Source organism: Cricetulus griseus, chromosome 3 (genome assembly GCF_003668045.3).
Source record: "Cricetulus griseus strain 17A/GY chromosome 3, alternate assembly CriGri-PICRH-1.0, whole genome shotgun sequence".
In the NCBI taxonomy this organism is placed as follows: Eukaryota; Metazoa; Chordata; class Mammalia; order Rodentia; family Cricetidae; genus Cricetulus; species Cricetulus griseus.
Genome location: NC_048596.1, coordinates 207,389,596 through 207,416,174, shown reverse-complemented (window position 1 = coordinate 207,416,174; position 26,579 = coordinate 207,389,596). Strand labels below are relative to the sequence as shown.

At 40.6% G+C, this 26,579-nt stretch overlaps 1 protein-coding gene across 1 annotated transcript in view; it reads right to left on the bottom strand.

Annotated features, from left to right (window-relative positions):
• Positions 1–2,947: 2,947 nt before the first annotated feature.
• Positions 2,948–26,579, bottom strand: part of Mpp7 (membrane palmitoylated protein 7) — a 144,383-nt gene continuing 120,751 nt past the window's right edge. Inside the window, exons 12-16 of the mRNA XM_035442768.1 lie at positions 21,184–21,264; positions 9,647–9,740; positions 8,488–8,596; positions 6,318–6,461; positions 2,948–5,583 (exon numbers count right to left, since the gene is read on the bottom strand). Of these exons, the coding sequence (XP_035298659.1) occupies positions 5,404–5,583; positions 6,318–6,461; positions 8,488–8,596; positions 9,647–9,740; positions 21,184–21,264 (608 nt within the window). The 3' untranslated portion in view covers positions 2,948–5,403. The remainder of the gene's footprint in view (positions 5,584–6,317; positions 6,462–8,487; positions 8,597–9,646; positions 9,741–21,183; positions 21,265–26,579) is intronic.

Below are 26,579 nucleotides of genomic sequence, written 5' to 3'. Positions count from 1 at the left end.
CTGCCTCTACCTCCTTAGTGCTGGGACTAAAGGCATGTGATCCCAAGTGCTTGGATCAAAGATGTGAGCTCTGTTTCTCTTTTAGACCAGATCAATTTTGTATAGCCCAGGGTGGACTTGAACAAACAGAGATCTGTCTGCCTTTATCTCCCAAGTGCGAGTGCTGGGATTAAAGGTGTGTTCCCCAACTGCCTGGCCTCTGTGGCTAACTAGTGTGACTAGCTTTGCACGCTGACCTACAGGCAAGCTTTATTTGCTAGATCATAAGCAAAATATCACCACAGGGGAGGAGAATACAGAAGGAAAAGGGGTGAGGAGGCATATATAAATAACACTAAGGATGTTTGCAAGTGTCATGAAGCAGTGATTCTCAGCCTTCCTACTGTTTCAACCCTTTAGCACAGTTTCTCCTGTTGTGATGATCACCAACCATAAAATTATTTTCATTGCTACTCTATAACTGTAACTTTGCTACTGTTATAAATCATAATGTAAACACCTATGTTTTTCAATAATCTTAGCTGACCCTTGTGAAAAGGTTTGTTTACCCCCCACCTCCCCAGGGTTGTGACCTGTATGTTGAGAACCAGTGCCAGAGAGCGTCACATTTCTTTATATTTACCTAAAATTACATGTAATACATGTAAGTCTTAACTTCATTTTACTTATCATCTTTATACTCACATCTTTATACTCTCAATTATAAAGCTTCTCTTTGCAACAGGCAGAGAACAATATAGAAACCACAACTGGTCACAAAGAATGACAGACCATGGGGTGCCCAGCCTCGGTTGATACATCTACAACACAATCCCTATACTTAAGGCTCAGGCAACATTTTGGAAGTGGGGGAGGGGGGCTGTAAGAGTCAGAGGACCGAGAAAACTACTGATATTGTGCCTTCTAGAAATGATGGGGGGATGGGCTGGAGAGATGGCTCAGAGGTTAAGAGCACTGGCTGCTCTTCCAGAGGTCCTGAGTTCAGTTCCCAGTAACCACATGGTGACTCACAACCATCTGTAATGAGATTTGGTGCCCTCTTCTGACATGCAGGCATACATGAAGGCAGAATGTTGTTTACATAATAAATAAATCATTTTAAAAAAAGAAATGATGGGGAAGCTACACCTATGAAATTTCAATAGTATCGTTACCTAAACAAAACCTAAACAATGACACTACCAAGTGACATGACAGCATGTATGGGGGGGCGGATCTCATGGGGCTCTACCCTAGATGAAGTCATATAATGACTGGTGAGAGAGGGAGAAAACACCTTCTGCAGCGATAAGCATCCCAACTGGATAGCTAATACCAACTGGTCAGTCCTGAAACCATATACACACAAGCAACACTAAACAGACTCAGCAGGTTGTATGTATATATGCATGTATGTATGTTTTGTGTGTGCCTGTGTAAAACAATAATGAAAGCAAAGGTGCTGGGGATTTGAAAGAGTGTGAGAGCATTAGATGAATGAGAGAAAGCTGGGGGGGGTGTTTATATTTTAAATCAAAATAAAAGAAATCCAGCTTAGCCAGGTATGGTGACATAGGCATGGTGATACACCTTTAAGCCCAGCACTCTGGATAGGAAGAATGGATGGGGGAGTATGGACTTATACTTTGTGTACATGTGTTTAACTCGGGTGTGTCTCCTAGCTCCAATGCAGGAGAGGGGCATGAGATAGATAGTATCTCCCACAGCATATGGCACATCACACAGGCCTTCTGTGACGAATACAACTCAGACAGGCGGTGGTTATACAGGCATACAGGTGGATGGTATGCAAAATAGCTTCTGATTTCCAGGACTTTAAGCATTAGGTAAGAAGGGTAGCAGAAGAAAGGGTGCTGAATCAACGAGGGGCATGTCTTTCAAATCGTTATTGATTATATTACGCCAGAGCCGGCGGCTTAAAAATGTGATTTGCTCCCTACTAAGAATTACTCTTTAAGTACGATGTACAATGTGTTGTGTGGTAGAATGCAATGGAGCTTCCCCAATAATAAAGCTTATTGTAGAAATTACTTACTATGACTTATGAGTTTATTACTTAGGGTGATGAAGAATACTGACCTATGATTAAACTGTGATGTGGTAACCACCACCGTCAAACACAAGTCACCATCATTGAGTGTCCATTCCTCGTTTCTAAGTACTCTTACACAGATTCTGCTACTTCACACTCACAGCAAACCTAGGAGATATTTACTGTTATTATCCACATCTTCCTGGTAAGAAAGGATGATGAGATAATCAATTTACCCCCCCCCCCAAGGTCTCAAAGCTGGTAACAGTCAAGCAAGAACTTTAGATTCATGGCTGGGGATGTAAAAGCAGTGGTAGTTATCTGTATGGCTAGCATATAAAAGGCCCCAAGTTTAATGCCGACCTACAAAAATCAATTGATCAATCAATCAATCTTGGCTTCAAACACCAGACTCTTAACTGCTGTATCATTAAATCTCCCTGTGGAAGCAGGGCTGGGCTAGCTCAATGACTGAAGCAAGGCCAGTATTAATTGGTACTCCATAAACTCCATAAAGCAGAAGGCAGTTTGTTCTCCTAGACCCAGCTGATAAGGTCAGTTTCCTGTAACTGGATCAAGAGGAGGAAGAAGCATCTCGATTCCCAATGGGGAAGGGAAAGATGGGCATTCTCAACACGCTGCTTTAGACCACCCATTCCCATTCTCCTTCTGCACATCTTCAAACTGCTATACTTACAGACCAAGACTAGCTAGTTCCATCTGTTCAATAATCTTGATGAAAGTATTATTTGAAAAGAAATATAACATTCAATTTTAGGCATGGAAAGATCAAATAAATTACATCATAGTGAAGGAAGGAATCTGTTCCACTGTGGAAAAAGCAACATAGGGTAGGGTAGAACAATTACAGCGTACTCAAGTGCTAAACAACTTTTGAGCAGATATATTGTTTGAAGATACTTTATTAAGATAAAAAACTTTCCATTACATTTATCTATAAATTCATTGTAGACCAAAGGAAAATAAATAAAAATCTGTATCTTAGGGACATTTTGACTCCATAGTTTTGTAAATCTGAGTTTACATGTTTTCTCATTTTAAATTACTACAGCTTAGGTACACTCAATGATTATAGTACCAGGGATGTCAGCCTTATGGACACCAAGTTTCCATATTACTCGGGGAGAACATGGTTATTGTTTCAATTTTATCTCTTTACTTTCAGGCCACTCTAACTGGGAGGTGGACAAGGAAAACAGCATTCCACACTAAGTTCAGTTCTAACTGTACAGACAAACACTGAAACACAGCTTTTCTCCCCAATAGTGGCTGACACTCCATCCCAGGAACAGGCTGCTGGAAGCTAGGAACAAAGAGTTCTTCTCCTTGGTGCTAGGAGGAGCACTGAGGTCAGAGAGCAGAGACAGGCCTCTTGCTGCAGGTATCAACAAATAGTTCTTTGTTGGCCTGGCTTATTACAGTTTAATTCAATCTCTTTGTAAGCATCTAAGAACATTAAGGCTACATGTCACCTTAAGCTGCTTTTATTTCCATTCTTTTAAAAGAAATACTGTTTGTTTCTGGTCTAAAAGGTGCAGACATTTATATTTTCATAACATTTCATCACCCCTACCACCTATAAGGACTCAAAAATTCCACTGTACTATACAAGCTCTACCCCAAAATAAGAATAGAGACAACAATCCCCAGATGAAGAAAAACAGTCAACAAAGATATCTCAGAGTAAGGAACATGGGCTACCTAAAGTATTCACAGACTGTCCTATGCTGGTATACATTCCTCATTATTCTTGGTATAGAAACTTGCTTTATGAGAAGTTCAGGCATTGCCCAAGGGATGGACTATTCCACCTAAACCAACTACTTAAGACTTGTGCTTCTAGACAGGCTACACAGGTCATTGGTTTCAGAATAGGAATATGCTAGCCATCCTATCTGTGTTTAAACTGCATGACTTTTTAATTCATAAACACAGAACTTACAAAGATTGTTCATTAGTCCAATGATCTGGCTGCTGGGTGTGAATGAATAATGAGGTCACTAGAACAGTTTCTGTTTCTGCTTCTCACAGTAATTTGACATGTCTTAAGGAAAGCTAGCAATGGAGACTACCAAACAGCAGTGAACAAGTAACATGCATGTGGGCCTATCTGCTAAAAGGTCAAATATTTACATGGAATGTTGACCTTGTTTATAAAACTACTACTTTAAATTATATCTTTACATACAAGTTTATTTTATGAATAGCCTTATTTGATAACTAAAAAAATATGCCCTTCAAATATTTCACAAATATAAAAAATTTCCCTACATTTTATTTTTCTTTAAACATGATGTTTAAACTCTATACAAAGCAACAAAAATAATTTTTGTATGAAAGTCTTAGATGTGATGATTTTTCCATTGGCTGAATCACACTATTCACAAGAGCTCTCTGAACATTTGTAATATTGTGAATTATTGACTTGCTGGAGACCCATAGCATCAAAAAAAAAAAAAAAAAAAAAAGGAGAAAAATCATCTAAACATTTAAAAATCCATCTTCCTTCAGAATAGGTTAAGATGGAATCTGGCCAATGTCAATCATTTTGGTGACAAAGAACTTAACACAATCTAAGGTTTCTAAAACACACACCAGCACAATTTAAATGTGTGGTGATTGCACAATACAAAAACATGATCACTTTTTCCTTAACTGTACTCTAACATGTGTGTTATACATTTGAGAATACTCATCTCATTCTTGTAACTCAAGAAGTTGCAAAGCAAGAGAAGAAAACATTTTGACTCCAGCAATGTCTTCTGAAAAGTAACAGATTAAAAAAGTGCTTTGTGATCACTGCTTGCCCTAAGACACCACCATTCTTACTAAACCACGAGGAAAGGGTTTTGTCTACATCTATAATAATTATTTAAATCTATTTCCAGGCCTGTTAATTGGGAGGCTGAGGCAAAGGAGGGTTGAGTTCAAGGCCAGTGTAGATCTTCAACTTAATAAAATATCTGATTTTCCTTTATAGAATTATCTGCAACATTCCTGATATGTACTCCATGCTGTCAACTGCAAGCATGCAAAGTGAAGGGCAGTGAGCACAGGGGAGGCATGAACTCTGATATACACTGCCCCTCACAACACAGGCAGAACTAAAGATAACCAGGAAATTCAAAGTTTTGCTAAGAATATAGCACAGTGCAGATTTTGACTTTTCAGATTTTACAGTCATATGCTTCAAATAAGGCTATAAAAGATATAACCAAAACAACATTAAACTTTTATGAAGACTTTACATCTATGACAGTGATATACATTTTTAAAAATCCTACCAAAAATATGGTAGCTGACCTAACCATGCACTCTGTAAAAAAGACAATTAAGGACATTTTCCTGAGTTATGAATGCAACCAGCTCACGGGCACCCAATGGGTATCAGTCTCTAGTTTGTCAAATGTTGTTTTTAGCTCATTAAATGCCACAGTGAGATCATCATTTATTATGATTTTGTCAAAAAGATGGCCATATTGACTTTCCATTATCTGTGCTGATTTAATCATTTCTTGAAAGTCTTCTTCCTATAAAAACAAGTATTAACAAAAATTAAGTAACCAGACAATTGCATCATTTCATACCAACAGAAATATTTTACAAAGACTTTACTTAAATTAGACTGTGATGTGTTCAGACTTTAAGCCACACCAAAAATAAAATCATCTTCCCTATCACGACTTTTTCAGGGTTTTAACTGCTAACATCAGCTATAACTGGACTCTCTTCAGGGTCATCACTAACACACAATTACATGGACATATCACTAATTAGCATAGACATCAGGGCAGCTGTTGACTCAGCATACACACATAATATCATACTTTTGTTGTTGATGCTTTTTCCTAGGTTCATTTGGTGGCATTGGGAGTGAAGCCAGAGCTTGTGCATGCTAGGAAGCACTGAAACAGTGGTTAATACTACTGTTGAAGTTATTGGTTGGAGACACAGAGCCTTGCTGTAGACCACATTGGTCCCAAAAATGCCAGGCAGAAGAGAATGACCTCTAACTCTCCATTCTACCCCAGCATCTTGAGTGCTGCTGTGGATTATAGAAGTGCATTACCATAACCAGCTCTACAAAGTAGAATACTGATTCATAAAAATAAGAATTTACAATACCATTGTTCAAAATGCAGACTAAAGCACAACTACCTTTTGAGAATTCTGTATCACAACTTCATCTGTAAAAGTGTCCCTACATACTGTGTGCAAGCATTCCAATGCTGCTTACATGATGGCTAAGCATCATGACACCCACCGTGAAGGGCTTTGCGGTCCCTTGGTCATCTCTGCTTGAAATAATCTTTGCATTTTTCCTCGTCTCTCTCAAACGCTCTATGGATGGAGGTTTTATAAATATCACGTAGGGTTTGAACTCCAGGGTCCTTAAGTGCTTCACTGTCTGCAACAGAGAAAAGATTTTCTTTTCATATTTCTTCATAATCTCATGCATTCTGGATTTTCTAAGGAGAAAATTTCTTACAATCTTTCTTTAATGTCAGAAGGTTATTATTCAATCAGTTCCTGACAATTAAGGTGACAATCTCACTGAAAAGCAGCTAGAGAAGGCAGCTTTTACTTTAAGGGTTTTGAAATTAACCATCGCTTATATAGAACACAGTGGCTATAAACACCAGAAAACTAGGTTCTAGACCAAGCTTCTTTTAAAAAGATGTGATGAGGTTGGTATCTTCCTGTCTGAAAGCTGTCCATTTCTTTCTCATTCTCTCTGCCGGAGTCTATGCAGTCTCTGTTCTCCATGAGGTCGGCCAGCACCCCATCTCCAATCAAGTGTCTTGTTTTGTTTGGAGACAGGGTCCTGCAGCCTGGGACTACATAAGACTGCATAAGAGCCTGCCTGGGACTCCTAATACTCTGGCCTCAATTTCCTGGGTGCTGAATTATAGGAATGTACCAACACACATGGGTTGTTTTTATTTTTCACATTTTTGTTCTTCTTTCATACAATACATCCAAACTATGGTTTCCCTTCCCAGCACCCCTACCTCCCCTCTCTCCCAAATCTACTCCTACTTCACTTCCCTTGAGAAAAAACAAACAAACAAACAAACAAACAAACAAACAAACAAAACAGGCCTCCCAGCAATATCAACTGAGCACAGCATAAAAAGATGCAATAAGACTAGGTACAAACCCTCATATCAAGGCTGGGGCAAGGCAACCCAGCAGAAGGAAAAGGGCCCTAAGAGCAGGCAAAGGAGTCAGAGATAATACCCACTCCCACTGTTAGGAGTCCCACAAGAACACTGAGCTACATAATGATAATATAAATGCAGAGAACCTAGCACAGACCTATGCAGGCTCTGTGAAACAGTAGTTTCAGTCTCTGAGTCCTGCTTACTTGATTCTGTGGGCTATGTTCTACTGGCATCCTTTGATCCTACAATTGGCTCCTACTATTCACACCTAGGTTTTTAAGTGTTGACTCCTGCAGATTGAACTCTAGTCAAGGGTAGACTTGTTGTCAACAGGGTCAGTTACCCTTGAGAGATATTATTGATCACTACATGAGGGCCTCCCAGAGTCTGGATCCTTCATAAGCCCCACTGTGAGGTTAAGTAGACAGAGGCCATGTATTAAATATATAGAGAGAGGGATGGTGAGGATGAGGGGAGGATGGGAGAGTTGGGAAGGCACAAAGGTGCAGCAGAAAATGCACTGAATAGGTCTGGGAGTAACCAGCTCCAGGACACAGGCAGGGAGCTGAGAGCAAGCAGGGATGCCCCACTTCTTCCTGGTTGCCTGGATGGAAGGCAGCCTCCAAGTTGATGCTAAAGATTCTCTAATTCCAGCTTCTTAATCCCTAATAGGTGTGGAAGTCCTTCTGTAATTGGAAGGCTAAGCATGCCAGAGTACCACCATCATTAGAAGGAGAATTTTTGGCTCCAGGAGGACTAAGGTAATGTTGGGCTTGGGTACCAATCAGAGGATGAGGAGTATGACATAAGGAACTGAATGTTTTCACTCACTGGCCTTAGTTCAAAGTGCCCACAAGAGGCCCCTAGGTGATACACAAGATCTCTTTCTGGCATCTCAGACAAGACATTATACTGAACAGTGCCTCATAGCTCTGCTGGGCTTTAAATGCCTACATTGTGTACAAGATCAAATTAGAGCAAGAGAATGATGATCTAAAGTGCCAATGTCAGATTATAAACAACGGGAATAAGGCATAACACAAGCATGTTATGTATGCAACATTTTTAAAAGATTCTAAGAAAACATGTAATAGCCAGCAAACTTGACTGAATAAAAACAAGAGATGTAAACACTGACCCTGGGCTTTCTTCCCTTCTTATTTTCTAATAACATTATGCCTTTACTTTTCTTAACCAGCCTACATTTAAATGAGGAGACTTCACATGCCGCAGGAGGCTCACAGGGAATGGCACACTTTGTTTACTTACATGAGGCTGGACATCCAGCAGACAAACTTTGTTCTTAGCTAGGACAGAACGAACTGAGTCTATACTTGTACCATAGTAGTTGTTTTTATATTCACCATATTCAATGAACCTGTAGAGAATTAGACACTCATTAGAATGGTTTGTGAATATGAAAAAAGCAGGCGGCAAGTTATACTTCATAAGCAAAAGATATTTTTGCTGAACATGTAAAAATTTTTTTGCTGTATTTAATAAAATAAACAGAGCCAAGCATTTCAGCAAATGTCAATTTAAAAAACGTCTCCAACATTTTCAAATCAGTAACACTTGCTTGTATTACACTTAAGCCCAAAAAAGTACTTTGGTTCAGTAAAGCGCTAACGTTTTCCATCACCCCCTTTCAGAACTAATGCAATGCAATAAAACAGCGAATAAGCCAAACAATAGAAACTACTGGAATTTCACTGCACATACAGAGTAACAGAGCTGGGCACTGAAGCCACAGGAGCTGGGAGGTGGCTAATGGAACTAGGGCAGCGATTATGTGCTATAAAAACACAGTCATAGGGCCAAACTTGAAGAAAGCATTTTGATGTTTCAATAAAATCCCACAATACTGCGTGAAAACACACCCTACTTCTGACGCCCTGAGTAGCCACACCTCAGCAATGGAAAACTGGGGGAGGGTGGAGTAGGAGCTGGCTGGAGGAGATGGTGTGTGCAACACGGCAGCTTTATTCCAATGTTGCAAAGTGCCGATGTGAACTAAGGTGTGTATGAAGATGATTATGGGGCAAGCATGTCATATAGCTAGCCATTCATTTTAAAAATAAGTCCTATCCCAGTTACATGTTGACATTAAATTACTGAGCTGGAAAAAAAAGTCACAGAAACATACTGGGAAGTTTCCCTCATGCTTCAAAATAATTCCTATGGGTTTAGTTGAAATGTGTTAGCTCCTGAGTAAAGAAGAAAAGAAGAAAGAAAAAAGGAAAAATTAGATGTGAACATAGGTAATTACTAACTGAACTACCACTTTTTAAGGGCTTCAAATATTACTGTAATAAGTGAAATTCATTTCAAATAGAAGGGAACCCTAGGCTATTTAAACCTGGATATACAGGCACCAGCTTAAGAACAATGGTAATGAGGAAAAAAATTCAACAAAATTTTCACATACTTGTTATTTTGAACATCTGTCTCAAACAAATGCTTGGAAATAAAAATATATTCCACACCATCACTCTCTTGGCTTCTTCTTGCTCTAGTGGTGTCTGTGATTGGATAGAAAAGGAGTTGAGAAACATTCACATCAGCTACCTTAAAGTATTATAAATAAATCAAGTACATTAAATTAGTTTACTACACGAGATTTAAAAACATAGAGGGGGGAAAAAGTGAATTAGCCACTAACACACAGTGAAGTATAAATTGAGACTTGTTCAGTGTTGTTACAAATAAGACTGAAGATCTAATGGCACCATGGGTCTGCTCATTACTCATGCCTTTGAAGAATCTTTACTACGAGAAAATACATAAAAGTAGCCCTATGTGTAGAGTTTAACCCACCCCCCAGGAAATTGCCTTTCTTTTGCAAATAACTTGCTTATTTTGTTGAGTACTGATCTTTCTTTGCTAAAGCAAGCATACTTGCTCACTGGGTGGAAGGTAGAATCTTCTTCACAATGCACAGCAAGTACCTTCAGTGTTCTGTTTTACTAACTGGATGACATCAAATACCTCCATGTGTTTTTTACCACGTCACTAACAACAGCATCTTGCAACCTTTTGACAATGTTGCCTACTTATTTTTGTGTGAATTACAAAGGAACAGAAAATATAGGCTGATGGAAAAACAATGACAAAACACAATGCTGTCCAGTGTGGACACACACATGAAACCCCACTGCAGCCTTACACTTCCTGCTCTTACAATCAAAAGCTCTGGACACCTGACAATGACCTGAGACTCTTAACACTACACAAAACAGGAAGGATGCAGAAGGCCGAGACTCTGCTTGAGGGCATGGCATACTGGTGACAAGGCAGGGGCTAGGTTTCTTCTGTAGATAGTTAGGGGAAATGGCTATGCAGCTAATTACAAATGTTACCCTGAAAACACATGTTGGACTTTAAAAATGTCAGAGTTGAAAGAGTGAGGTAGGGAATTGTCAAGGAAGAGAAATAAGAGGGCCTGTTGCTGAGTATGAGACAGCCAAGCTGAGCAGGAAAAAGAAAGAACAAGGGCTCTAGGCAGCAAGGCCAATGATGCCAGGCTCTCTGTCGGTCTGTCGGTCTGTCTGTCTGTCTGTCTGTCTGTCTGTCTGTCTGTCTGTCTGTCCATCCGTCCATCCATCCATCCATGCCCCATGAAGCCCTGGGGACCCTACACAAGATACTGATGATTCTCACATAATCATGCTTCTAGGGACTATAAATGTAACTGACCACACTCTGGGGAAAGATGGCTTTTAATGAAGGAGGTTCCCCTATTCTAGATAAGAGACAACCCCAGATCACCCATGGAGAAGGAGCTAGATATGAGACAGTTAAGAAAGACTGAGGCTACAACTTGGTAGCTGTGTTAAGGTAATACCTGGTGGTGAAATACAAGCTGGGCACATAAACACTGAGAACAAAGAACAGTGTGACAGTGGCCATTCAAACCCTGATTGGATAGTACACAGTCAAGATCATGCCTAACAAGGCAGAAATAAGAGATTGGTGGAGAGGGGCTTCAGCTACCCCTAACTGGATGAGCAGCCTGTAAGAAAGCCTAATTATGGACCTGGCTGGACTAGGGGACACACACAGAACACATGGGCCCTCCAGTAGCTTTGACTCAAATGTGCTCAAAAAATTAACCAATCTCAATGGAAGTCATGTCAGTGTTTGTTCCTGCTGTAGTCTATGAAAAGCCCTAGGCAAGCAGCTCCAAGGTTTCTCCTGCCTTGGAACCTCTGGGACTCATGGGGATTTCTCTCATTTTTCCTTAATTTTTCTAAGCAAAGGCGGCTTTCATTCTACTCCATTTGTCTGTGTCTTTAACATTCATTGGTGTGAGACAGCAAACTCCGGAGCCACCATCCCAGTTAACTTTTGGAGACCCTTGAGTTCTGCACCCAGGCAGGAGCACCTGGATTGAAAAAGGACCTGGTCTTCAAAAAAAAAAAAAAGCTTATCAAAATCAACAGGGTATGTGGGTGTGGGTATGGGTGTGGGTGGGTGGGTGGGTGTTAAGAGTGTGGCAGGAACCCAAAAGTGGAGAAAGCATAGAAGGGAATGCGTTAATTCTCTTTAGAAACCAACACTGGTTTAACAATAACTTCTGCCCTTGTGTATATAGTTCAGATTCAAACCAGCAGAATTTGTTTTAAGGAGTGAGTTTGGGTGCTGGAGAGACAACCTGAGTGGTTAAGAGCATTAGCAGCTCTTCCAGAGTTTCTGAGTTCAGTTCCCAGCAACTTACAAGGTGGCTCACAGCCATCTACAATGGGATCTAATGCCCTATTCTGGCATGCAGGCATACAGTTAGAGTGCCATATGCATAAATAAATAAATCTTTAAAAGTTAAAAAAAAAAGTGAGCATGATTAGAATACACAGATCTAGTCTAACCTCTGAATAATGGGGTGGACTACACACACACACACACACACACACACACACACACACACACACACACACACACACACACACAGGAAGGGTTTACAGTACCCGACTGAGACCTGTTATGCACACAGACCTCATACTCATCTTTGAGCCTGGACATACTGAAACCACAGCACACACAAATGAATGGAACTTAGGACTAAATATAATTTAGTGGAGAAAAGTGCTAGAATAAACATACCAATAGTCTCCAGAATTTACATCATGAGACATCATTAACATATTCACACTTTAATCCCAGCACTCGGGAGGCAGAGGCAGGCAGATCTCTGTGAGTTCGAGACCAGCCTGGTCTACAAGAGCTAGTTCCAGGACAGCCTCCAAAGCCACAGAGAAACCCTGTCTTGAAAAACCAAAAAAAAAAAAAAAAAAAAAAAAAAAAACCCAAAAAAACAAAAAACAAAAAACAAAAAAACATATTCACAATCTTAAAATGCAACACAAAACTATACAACATAAAAGAATCACAAAAACATTACAAGTTCTCAAGGGAAAAGATAACAGATAAACCCCAGGATGACCTGGAAGTTAGAACGTCACAGATATTAAAGCAACTGTTGTAACTATGCTTCAGAAAGGAAAACATATCTAAATTGGACGAAACTGTGAAGTTTTAGCTTAGAAACAAACTATGAATGAGAAAGTAGAAATTTTATAATGGAAAAGATACAACGTGGATGGAAACAAACCACTGGAAGGCTCAGTAGTATAACAGAGATTAAAAAAATAAAAAGAACCAACAAGCTTAAAGGCAGAACAATAAAACTCACAGAATCCAAACACTGAAGAGTTAAACCATGAAAAAGTATAAATGGAAGGCAGGGACCTGCATGCAAATACTGAACCATCTATGACATGTATAACTGGGGTGCTAATCACAAAACCAAACCGGGGATGACCAGCAAATAGTTATGGGAAGAAATAATAACCACAAACTTGTAAAAAATTGGGGAAAAGGCACAAACTCATACATTACAAAAGTCCAGCAGATCCCAAACAGTTTTTTTAAAAAAAATGTCAAAACATGCCTAGACATATTACAGGCAAATACTAATTCCCAGGTGGAGATTAGCAAGCCTCAAAAGCATCTAGAACATGAGTACAGGTTGGGAATAATAACTTCAACTACCACAGACTTCAAAAATCATTCAAGCACAGAATCCTTGAAATAACATTTTTACATAACTGAAAGAAAAGAGTTATCAACCAAATCATCTTACAGGAAAAAGGGCAAAGTAGAGACCTTCTCTGATGAAACAAACCAGTGCTTATTTCAGGAATAAAGTGATAACAGTCCAATAAACATGTCAGTCCATTTCTTCCTAATATAGATGCTTTCAAGTAAAAGTTATATGGTCAGATAGGTTTCTTTTTAATTAAAAGGTTACATTGTTTTGGTGTGTGTGTGTGTGTGTGTGTGTGTGTGTGTGTGTGTGTGTGTGTGTGTGTGTGTGTGTGATGCATGTGAAGGCTAAAGAGCAATGTATTGTGTATTATTCAGGAGCCATCCACTTTGTTTCTTTAGACAGGGTCCTTCCCTACACCTGGGACTTACCAGGTAAAGCTAGTCTGGCTAGCCAGAGAGCTGCAAGGATCCTCGGCTTCTGCCTCACTATCACAGGAGTGGAAACACATGCCAACACTTGTGATTTTTTACATTGTGTGGTGGTGACTGAAGTCAGGACACCCTGCTTACAAGACAAGCACTTTCCCAGAGAAGCCATCGCACCAACCAGTCTGCTAATTTCTAAGAACATTAAGCCTACAGTCCCAGCCATCCTCCTACATATTTGTTCGATGGAAACAAAAACCTATGCTTTTTCAAATTTTTGTGCACAAAGTTCAGCATAATGCTGTATCTAGCAATAGTCGACAGTGAGGGTGGTGGTGGAGGAACCTCAATATTCACCAGACTGAAATATTTCCATGCCAAAAAAATGCCAGCCAAAAATTGCTGATGTTTGAGACACCAAACAACAGGGAGATTGTGGGTGCAAGGCAAACTCATGCTGAACTGAAAAACAAAAAACAAAAAACAAAAAAAGCAAAAAAAACAAACCAAATCAACCAACAAGCAAAAAACCTGTGCAAAGACAAACTGATTTTCACTGTGTAATTCAACACAAAATGCTGAGGGTTAAAGTGAGTCCCTAAGTGATGAGTATAGAGCAGCACTTGACAGGCTGGGGGCAAAGCCTGGCCCAGGCCTGGACATTACTGAGGTGAAATTCCTCATTACATCTGTGATAATGCTTATACATGTTCAGAGGCTGAAAAATATTACATATTTTAATAATGTTCAACAGAAAACTATGAACTAGGAAAAGTAAATTAAAAAAATAGTTAAAAATGTATTTATTTATTTATTTATTTATTTAATTTATAGGGATCAAATTCAGGTCCCTCAGGCTTGGTAGCAGTCTCCTTTATCTGCTAAGCCATCATGCCAGCCACAAAGCAATGACTTGTTAAGGCCAAATAACTCAGTTATGTTCCAAATCCTAATTCTCTTTATGGAGCCAGCAAGTATATTTTAATACAAAGCTCCTTCAACAGTCTCTCACTCCTCCCCATGGAACACCAAGAACTAGTGCTGTTCTTAATGGAATGTCATAGTCTTTCCAAAAGGAGGATTAAGGACTGATAAATTTTATTCCATCATGAAAACAGGCAACACATCTTCACAGTAGGAAATTACTTTGTTGAGTGTGTTTTATATGATACATATGCAAGAACAGAAACAATATTTAAGTAAGTACTTTTTTTCTGCTTTGGGAATGGGGCTAAATTCATTGATTATTTTTGCTGTTGATATTTGCTGGTGTTCCTTTACCAAACAGTGAGCTAAAAAAACAAAACAAAGGAACAAAAAACAATTGGAAGTCAAAACTGAGACTTCTCTGCATTAATGTTCTGGATAATAAAGAAAAGACTATGCCTGTCCAACTATAAGAGCTCTAGAGAGCTAGGAGAATGAGAAGGGGAGAAGAAGGAGTGAGGAGGACACAAGGGAGCAGAATGGTTTTAGGGGGAAGAATAGAGGAGAGCAAAATAAGAGATACCATCAAAGAGGGAGCCAGTATAGTTAAATCAGGCACTAGGGAAATGTCCAGAGATCTACAAGGATGACACCAACTAACCATCTAAGCAACAGTGGAGAGGCTACCTTAAATGCCCTCTCCTGATAACGAGATTGATGACTAACTTATATACCATCCTAGAGCCTTCATCCAGCAGCTGATGGAAGTAGAAGCAGAAACCCACAGCTAAAAACTGAACTGAACTGGAATCCAGTTGCAGAGAAAGAAGAGTGATGAGCAAAGGGGTCAAGACCTCACTGGTAAAACCCACAGAAACAGCTGACCTGAACAAGAGGGAGCTCATGGGCCCCAGATTGATCATTGGGAAACCAGCATGGAACTGATCCAGACCCCATAAATGTGGGTGTCAGTGAGGAGGCCTTGGAAATCTATGGGGCCTCTTGTAGTAGATCAGTACTTAATCCTAGCTTAGGTGTGGACTTTGGGAGCCCATCCCACATAGAGGGATACTCCCTCACCCTAGACACATGGGGAGGGCCTAGGCCCTATCCCAAAGGATATGACAGACTCTGAAGACCCCCATGGAAGGACTCACTCTCCCTGGGGAGCAGAAATGGTATTGGATAGGTAGGGTGTTAGTGGGGGGTGGGGGGCAGGGGAGAAGGGGAGGGAGAGGGAAAGAGAAAGGGGATTGACATGTAAAACAATCTTGTTTCTAATTTAAATACAAAAAATAAAAAATAAATAAATGTATGAATATATATAATAAATAAAAAAAAAGAGACCATGAAAAAAAAAAGAGCTCTATATCATGACTAGGCATGAAGCACACATGTTAGGGATCATTGCCTTCTGTACTTACATACACCAAGATAGACACTTTCTCGGAAGTACACCAGCTAGTAGGTGAGATCAGGACACTCAGGACAGCTACCAGCATTAGCCATGGTTCCTGTTCCTTTACTGAGAAGAATTTCATGTCTAGTTGAAAGCCTTCAACTCAGTAACAAGGGATAATGCTAAGGGGAGCCCTCAAAGTGCCTGTGAGAAGATTACAAGGGTTGCCCTGTTCTAGAAAAACTCAAGTGAGCACCCTTTAGACAGGTAATCTTCTAGAACATGGATAGTTTGAGTGCTATGAAAACACTGATCCATCTCTTCCTGAGAAATCTCAAAAAAAAAAAAAAAAAATGAAGAGAAGTGTGGGCGACAATGAAAGGTGTTCAAAGCCTGGACTAAGGATTTGGAATCCACAGATCCAAGTGTAATTCCATCTACTGCAGAACCTTTTCTTAGCTACATTTCAGCTGTTTGAGCCCAAGAGTAATAGCACTTACTAGATTTAGTATGTCTTTAAAATACTGTCACAGGCTGTATGATGACATCATGCATTATGGAATGCATACTTGACAGTAGCCTCATAGATTATCTAGTAACATTCTTGCCAGCTTAGTTATACTAAGTCCAAATGAGAAAACTGCATAAGGACACATTTTTCAAGATGAGTACTTTCACTAAAACATGTGAGTGCCTTTTTAAGTGGAAAAATGATATAAATTAGTTATAAAAACAGTACAGCTGGTCCCTCAGCTTCCTCCAGTGATATTGACACAATTATAACACAGCATCAAGACCAAGAAGTCAAATGCTAATGAATTATAATTAGTTGAACTATAAGGAGCTCTATTTAACATTTAAAAACCAGACTAGGATATAGGAAAGCTTCCATATAAGCCTTACACTAATGTGTGTAGGTATTATGTATACGTGTATTACAAAGACTAACGAAATCCCAGAGATCAGCACAATCATATGATCAGTGCTCTAACACAAAGCAGAATTCCACTTGAGCTGCCTTCCTAGCCCATCTCCACAGGTTCTCTCAGCACATACTACAGTTGCTGAAGACTTAATGCATATTCTTTCTTGGGCCTGTTTTCTTCTGATACAGTAAAAACAGATGCTAGCTTCAGAAGGGGCACGGGTTCAAATGCAAGACTGGAAACATCAAGGAATGCAAAGAGGGCTTGAGGCTGAGTATGAGATGACCAAGCTGATCTGATATGAAGGAGGACAGGATCTGGGAAAAAGGCAAAGTTAAGCCTCCACTCTCTTGAGCCCCCACCAAGGAGCACACACAAGTCAGCTTTCTGCATAGCTTTGCATCTAATACAGCTATTTATCACAGACTAAACTGTAAGTAAGAGCAGCTTCTAAGAAGCCCCCATTTATCCCAGAAAGGAGATAATCTCGAATCATCTTGCACACAGGGAGCTAAATATGAGGCAACCAAGAACAACTGCAGCTATATCTTGATAGCCATGGTAAGAGTTGACTCCCCATAGAGAGTAAAAGAAAATGGTCCATGCTAACACTACAAGCTGGTCATGTAAACATGAGAAGAAAGCATACTTTAACTAATGTGCAGAAGACCTAGACAAGGTCAGAGACCAGGGATGCCTGCAAGGTCAGTGAACTAGCAGATAGCCAAAGCCATAAGCTAACCCTAATTGGGCAAGCAGCCTGAGTACAGCATGTTATCATCTCCCTGGTTGTGTCAAGAGGACATTTAGTGTGTGTGGGTTCCCTAAGTGGCCCATGATGTACATACTCAAAATATTAACTTAGCTGGAATCACCCCACTCTTGCCCATCTTCTGCTATAAGCCCAAATGAAAGGCTCTAGGCCAGTAGCTCAATGGCTTTTCCTCTCTGGGGTCTCTACCTCCTCTCCAGAGTTCCCTCTACTTCCCTCATAAAAAAAAACAAAAACCACGCTCTCACTTTCTCTTAGTTCCCCTTAAAATTTTTGTTTTCACTTTGCTTACTTCCACGTGTCTGTCTTTAGTAACACTGACAATGAACTCCAGAGCTATTGACTCAGGTTGTCTTTTAGTGACTAATGAGTATCTGGCACCCCAGTTCCCCAAATCCTGCAAACCTGGGCTGAGATATGCCCATGCTCCCAAAGATCTGCATCACTCTTCCCCAGTCTACTCTTCATGGAATCTGTTCATAGTATACGCAGTTACAGGTGCTATCCCTACGCATTCTAGCATCCACTATGCAAATAAGCTGTGATTTTCCTATCTACTCATTACTGGTGGCATCTGGTAGCTCTCAGTTTGGGGCACTTATAAAGAATGTTTCTAAGAACATCAGAGTACATGCCTCTGGTTGACAGTACACACATATCAATTGGGTATGAAATTAAATTCGTGGCTCCTATAGTATTTGTGTAGTTTTATCGTGGTTAGTTTTGTAAAGTGTTGACCTGAGCTCCCATTAATGCACAAAAGTGACACAGCTCCACATTGCTTATAATCTACCAGCTCTAATGGCTATTTAATGTATGTTTTAGAAAAGAACATTACAGAAGCATGTATCATATCAAATAGACTACTACTGTAATCAAGGCAGGAAGTTTTCTCTAAAGTTCCAGGCTCTGCTTAAAGCATTTTGCAAAGCAATACAATCTGAAATTGCGAATCTGGTCTTCAAATCTTGAATTAACTAGATCATTTAGCTGCTGCTCTTGCTGGGCACATCAGACACCACGAATCACTGGGGATGCTTGCTATAGACATACAACTTAATACACTTTCTCCTATGAGTCTGAAGGGTATCTTACCAGGCCTGGGAAACATTCTGTATAGGAGTCTTTAAGCATTAACGTGTGCAAGTGAATCCAAGCATGAAGTAACTATAGTAAGGGACTCTTTGGCAAGTCTAAACCCTATTGTCTCAATAGGATCTTAGTGTCTGGTTCATCTGAGGCCCATGTGCTTTGCTTTGGAATTCCCAACAGTACTACAACAATCACAGCAGGCCACATCGTATACAGTGCTTATCCTCAGAGGAAACTGTTTTATTATTTACTGGGCTACAGAAGTTTGAAAGGATAGTGCTACATAGGAAAGAATGAGAAGTGTCATGCTGAGAACATGAAGTATCCCTACAGGACCATGTTCTGCTGTTCCACAGTTGGCAAGACCATTTTTGGAGGCTCTGGAGTCTTAAAGGGTGGGGCTTTACCAGTGGAAGTAGATTACTAGGGGCAGGCCTTTGAAAGTATAGACTGGCCTCCAGTTCTGGCCTTGTTCTATGCTTCCAGGTTCTCTATTAAGTGCATAGTATCAGCCACACATGACTACTGCCATGCCTTTCTCACCAGGATGGAATTAATTCCTTTCAATCTGAGGTTGGTTGCAATGGAGTGTCCCTAAACCCATTTGGCCCCAAACAAACACAAAGACATATTAATTATGAAACTGTTGGCTGGTGGCTTGGGCTTCTTATTGGCTAGCTCTGTCTTAACTATTAACCCATTTCTATTGATCTATGTAATTCCACACATGGTCTTGGCTTACCAGAGAACGCCTTGCGCATCCTTTCTTCCAGGGCTCTACATGACAACTCAGTCTGCATATGTTTCCCAAAATTCTCCTCTTCTCCTAGCCCTACCTATACTTCCTGCCTGGCCAATCAGTGTTTTATTTATCAACCAAAAAGAGAAACATATATATATGGACAACCCCCATAAGTTGGTAGTGCTAGGTACTGTTTTCACATTGAACAAAAGTAACTAACTAGAGAAGCAATGTCATAAAACCTGATTCCAAGTACTAGTGAAGCATCCTTTAACCAAGTTCCTCCTTCTAGTGATGCATCCTTTCAACCAAGGTCCTCCTCCTAGTGAGGCATCCTTTCTACCAAGGTCCTCCTCCTAGTGATGCATCCTTTCAATCAAGGTCCTCCTCCTAGTGAGGCATCCTTTCTACCAAGGTCCTCCTCCTAGTGAAGCATCCTTTCTACCAAGTTTCTCCTCCTGGTGAAGCATCTTTTACAGGCAGGTCCTCCTCTGTGAATCTGTTCTACACTGCTGCAGGGAGGGCTATATAAACCAGGACATATGAAGGACGTGACACAGCAGGAAAGTGATACATCTGGCCTGAATCTTCCAGGCTTCTCCTGGAATCATGCACCTGATAAGGTTAGCAATTGCTTGGTAAAATTTTTCTCATTATCTGTACATTGGAATTCAACATCTGTAAGAGAAGGGAATTAAAAGGAAAAAGAAAAACCTGCACCATTCCACATATTTCTTTACTTTCATCTTGGTTGTTGAAAGCCAGAAGTCCCCTTACTTACAGCTAAAAGTGATTACAAACAGTAATTTGGAAAAATGTAGTAAAAAGAAGTAACTGGAGGTAGCAGAACACTATAATTTAAAAACACAGTTGAACTCTTCCAAAACTAGAGAACATTGCTAAGGGCAATATACAAATGATTTTTTTTTTTAACTGCAGCACTAAAACCACTTGAAAAAGCCAACATTTCAATTTGGCCTTTCAGACAGCTTTCTAACATCAACATATTAAGTAGTCAAATGGCATTTATTCTGGAGATCAAAATGTTTCAAGTATTGTATTTCATTTGTAAAAATGCATATGAAAACCATTTTTATAAAAATAGATCTAATTCCATGTAGCCAAAAGAAGCCTACCGTGTTTGGTCTATTAAGCTATGGAAAGCCTATTTGAAATGCTACCTGCCAATTACTACATATAAAAGGTGATTAAGAAACATTGGTGCTATAAGACGTCCCCCCCAGCTCTCTATGGTTTGGTTTTTCTAATCATAAAACTGGTGAAAAACTTTGGAAAACACTAGCACTTAGGTGGGGGAACAGAACAGTAAGACTTTCACTTAGAAGATAATTTGTAACTATAGGTTGGTGTCATTTATGCATTAAAAGTCACCATTAAAATCTCAAGTAGGCACGCTGAAATAAAGAAATAACCTGTCAATAATCTGTAGAGTACAGGAGAAATCCTTGAGTCCCTGGTACCTCAGTTCCTTCTCTAAATGTGATGTCACTGTGTACCGTACAGGAATGAGGGTGGTCTAGAGGAGAAATGTTGAGAACAGTAACCAGCAAGCTCCCTAAGCCATAACAGTCATTACTAATGTCCTCAGAGAACCACTGTGTGCTAGAGGACTCACGGGGCACTGTCACACCATAGTGCTGTGTGTCACTGATCAACAGCTTCCGCTTCAGCTCGTTCAGCCCGACCCCGACAGGACCTGAAAAACAAGGCAGAGAGACTAAGAACAAGGGTCTAATCCTGCATTCCAAGCAAGGAGTCTATTTCTAGCTAATCTGTACACAGGAAAAGAATTGGGTTTCTAGAGTTGCTTCAGAGTAGTTTATATGCCTACCTTTTTTCTTCCTAGAAAAAATAAAACATATTCAAGAATACTTTAGCATATTACCGAATAATCCATGTACAATAGCCTAAAATATGTTCATCTACAAATTGTATTGTACTTCATTTTTAAATATTTTTGGATTTCAATAAAAGGAAATCCTTGGCCTTGACTTAATTTTGGAAACAAATTCGATTATGAATTTTAAATGTGCAAAGCCATGTTCACGCTGAGCTCTGTCATGACATTCTACCCTACAGAATTTCAGACAGTCCTAGGCATCTGAATTTAAATCCACCAAATGCACACACACAGAACATATGATGAACATGACATGTGCTATGATAAAGAAAGATGGCAGATACACATGGCATTTAATGAAAATGGCTGGTCAATGAAGCTACTGGGGCTAAACAAAATATACCCAAAGAGTGGTTGTGAACAGCAGCCTGAAATCCAAAGTCATGAAGGTGATCAGCCTCAACATTGGCATTCCTTCCCCATCTTAAACCTTACACAACTTGTGGTTAGGTCTATGGATGAACTGTAGAGAGATGCACACAGAACCCTGGCCTGAGACCAGCCTACCTAGAGCTAGGTCCCCACTTGTGCCTATCCAAAGTGTTCCTCCTGTGATACTAGAGAAGGTAAAACCCACCCCATCAAGGTCAAGTGCACCCTCAGTCAGCATCACAAAGCTCCCTTTCTTGGAAGAAGGGATGAGAACTCAGCACAGCACAGGTGCCTGCATTCCTTTATCTCCCCTTTCTCCTCATCTGGGGACCAGAGGCATCCTAGTGAAAGGGTAATGTTAGACTTGAAAGCACAAAGAGCTGAGGCCAGACAAGTGGGCACTGTGAGTGAAGGGAAGGGTGTGAGGAGAGGCAAAGGGGCAGGACTGGGAACCATACCTTCCCTCCCCACTGGCACTTCTAGCCCCCACCCTGTCCCACTACTGCCTTCTACCTTTTCTCCATGACTGTCAGGAGCCTGTTTCTCTGTCAACTTCCCTTTCTTTCCTAAGACTCAATGATATGCTCAAGTGGTGTTCACAGTTACTACAACCTAGTAGAACATACACTTCCCTCTCCAAACTATATGCTCCCCTAGCGATAGCATAACAAAGAAAAGAAAAGAATGTAATTTCTGACAATACAACCTGTATTTCGGTATACACACGCTTGGCATGATCAGAAAAACAATGTGCACAAAGCCAGATGTCTGTATCCACCTAGGAGTTCAGATTTAAGGGTTCAAGAGCCATAATGTACAAACAAGTACTGAAGCAAGACCCCTGGGTAGAGATAGAGTCAACCCTAGCATTTGGATTAAAAACCGTGACCAGGTTTAGCTGAACATGAAGAGTCATGGATCTGCTACTGCGATGTCCTCCCTAAAGTTAGGTTAAAAGCTTGGGCGGCAGCTGATGTGACTGGATCATAAGGACTTGGCTTGGCCAATGGCTGAATGGTGGAGTACAAGTCAGAAGGCATACCTTGCCCTTGGAGCCTGTCTCAGTTTCATTCTTCTTCTTGACCACCATGAAATGAGTAGCATCCTCCCCACCCCCATGCCCTTCCACTCTGGTGCTTCTGCGTTGCCAGGAGTCTCAAAGCAATGTAGTCAACTGGCCATGGCTTGAACCTCTGAAACCATGAGCCCGCACGAATCTTACTCATACTAAGCTGTTTGCTCACGCATTTTGCTACCGTGACCAAGGTGACTACCATAAAGAGAAAGAGGAAGGCAACCTTAACTGGCAAGAGGACAATAGGTCAAGCGTATCAAAGTGAAAAAATACAAATGACTGGACTTGAGCTTAAGGGCAGCATGAGAACATTAACCCAAGTAATGGAAGTGCATCCAATGCCACAGAAGGCTGGCTTCTAGCCCAACCCTAACTTTGGGTTATGTACCAAGTTCATGGGTTTCCTACACTTTCCCACTTCAAAGGAGCTACCCCACTAATTACACATGCTTGCTTACTCCCCTTGATCCTCTAACAGACTGTGAGGTCCCTGAATACAAAGACATCTCCTGCCTCACTCACCTACTATTTCCACAGCTGGCAAATTATAGGCACTTAAGTGTCTGTTTCTTGTTATTGGAGCAAGAGCCCAGGGTCTCACACGTGCTAGGCAGGTGTGTTACCAGTGTGCCACATCCTCGGGGCCTCGATTTAAATTTCACACCAATGTGTGCTATCATGGGGGTAAAATGTGAGTGAGCTATAGGCATGGGGGTTGAGGTTAAAAAGCATGTGCACTTAGGTCGCCTGGATGTGGTGGTCAAACAATACATTCCAGGACACATATCGAACAGGACTCTTAATCTTCAGCAAAAGCAGAACAGAAGGTGACACGTACTGTTTTGCACAGTGAGTTTTAGGAGGGAACACCAGTTCCTTGGCATCCTGCCAAGGGCCACAACACACTGAGGAGGAGAGGACTGAGAATCTGTGTGAATGTTCACACAGTCAAACCTGATACCGGAGAGATCTCTACGGGGAGTGGCAAGTAGATAGGCACTTACCGATGGTGCCACTGAAACCACACAAAGGCTACATATTCCATAAGTCACAAAACATGAAGAATATATTCTTGAAAAAAGAAAAGGAGTGTTTCAATGGAATACCATTGTGAGTACCTTCCATGTATAGATGAAGTGAACCCAGTTACTTATGTCCCCAAGCATGCCAAATACTAGAGCATAACGGGCCCTGCTCCAGCAAAGTTGGAGGGAAATGGGTGTTTTTCACTGGTCTCAGTCCAGAAGTTCTTCCTAGAATGAGAGATCTTTTGAGGAGAAACAGAACTCTCTTCATTTCATGCACTATCCATATCACAAGCAAACAACCTAAGAACAAACACTCACCCCCCAGCCTCCAAAACCAATGCTTTATTTTAGCTCAGGAAAAAAAACTAGGTGCATGACTTAGTAGGAAAAGTTATGCAAAGCCCAGGATGTCACTCCTAACTTCTGGTCACACTCACTTTCAGTCCCATGAACCTCATCCTCACAAACCAATTCCAGCCACCCAATCATGAAGTCACACTCATTCACACCAGGAGGAAAAGATTTTGTCTGAATTTCCCAAGGTTTAGATTGTTCTAGATCATAATCTGCAAAGGCAGACATGGTCACATAAAATGTCAAAAGGACAGAATTTCAAATCACTTATTATAAAACTGCTTCCCTGTAGGGCTCCTGAGCTCATTTTGCACCCATGCTGAGGAGAGATGCCAGTCTCTTATTGACTCTGAAAAACAAAAACAGAAACAAAGCCCCACATTCACACCTATGGCCTATAACTCCCTTTTCGTGAGCGGGTAGAATCACATCACTTTTAGTTAGCTTCTTTATATTTAGAACATACGGTCTATGTGCAGGCAATGTGGGGATATGAACAGGTTAACACATACATGTGCCTCTGCTAAGAGGATTCACTGTGCCCTTCAATACATAAACCTTTATCACACTTAGTGAAATACATTCATGAGCACATAAGCAGATGACTTTATAGTTGTTTGTTTTTAATAGTTCTTGTTAATGATAAAGTGGATGGAGGTTGATGCTTAAAATCTTCAGCTCATACGGCTTTGGTTTGACAGGGACTCTAATAGGAGAGGTTTTTGTGTGGCAGGCATCTGTTACACAGAAACCTTCAACACATCTCTAAAACTGTCATTATCCTCATGTTATAGAGGAGGAAGCTAATTCAATGAAAGGTGGGTCTTTTGCTAAAGGCTGCACTCAAATATGGCTCCCAGGTTATTCCAAAGTTCCTGTGACTGACAAGTCTACATTTCCCCACACTCTCATCAAAACGGCCTAGATAAAGCATGAAGTCAGGCTCTGCACTGTCCATGGTGATGGCTTCCAATGTCCAGGCTTGCTCACTCCTTCCTGGTGCCCATACTTCCAATGGTGATTGTCTATGCTTATGGCTAAGAAAACTGGTATCAATAAAAATCTGCTCAGCTCTCCACATACATCCTGAAGATATGCCAAGACACTCTAGGAAGGCTAAAATAGCCCTAAGTGTGTACCAAACCCGGATAGCTTAGATGCATCTATTACAACATTTTCCTTTTATTACATTAACTAAAACACAATGAAGCTGAAGCACAAGTAAAAGCCCCAAAGTTGACTGAATCGACTCTAGCATATTAATTTGGAATTGAGATGGTAAACTAAGGTTGATGCTTTTTCTTTTTAAAAAGAAAGAGTGTTCATGGTCAAGCCAGGAATGCCATTCTGCAGCTGATTCTTAATAGGAACAGTCTCTCCTGGAGGAAGGAGTGAGGTTCTCAGGACTTAGGGATATCACCAAGAAAGGTGTGCCATTCACAGGCCCCTCCTCAGCAGGACATAAATGCCACGGGGAGGAGAATCTTGGGTGGAGCTGCCTGTGTTGTGTAGGGAGCTCCAGGGATGCAGGTTTTGTAAGTCATCTTCTATTTGGGATGAACCAGCCCATGATGCAGCTGACCCAGAGTCACCCATACCCTTGTAAGTAACTCTGACAAGTTCACTGGTTAGATTTGTATGGACTTGCTTCTTTGGTGTGTTGTCAGTGTCCTACTTGGGGTGAATAGATGTTTGTTCATGTCACCCCAGGAAAACTTATGGAACAAATGTAGATTAATTCATTTTATAAACATTTCATAGGGCTTAGGATAGAATTCAGTGGTAGTCCGCTAGCCTAGTACGCTCAATGCTACAAATTCAATCCCCATATAATAATCAAGTAAACAGGCCAGAGAGATGGCTCACAGTTAAGAACACTCAATGTTCTTCCAGAGGACCTGGGTTTGGGTCTCAGCACCCACATGGTAGCTCATAACCATCTGTAACTCTAGCACCCTCTTCTAGCCTTTGAGGGCACTGTATACAGGTAGTGCACAGACATACATGGAGGCCTAACACACACACTCTCTCTCTCTTACACACACGCACAAATGTAGCTAGCCAAAATTTTAAAAAATGCGTTTTGTAAAATCTTACAAAATCACATTGGGAAGAAGAAACAGCACCATGTACATCAGTCCACATCATAAATCTTTGGGAAAACATAATTAAATAAAGTTGCAACTTATTCTACCTTCATGAAAACAGGCAAAAAAAATGTGATTTTTTTTGTGTGTGTGTGAAAAATCTAATTCATTCTAGCTAAAGAAATATAGCCATGT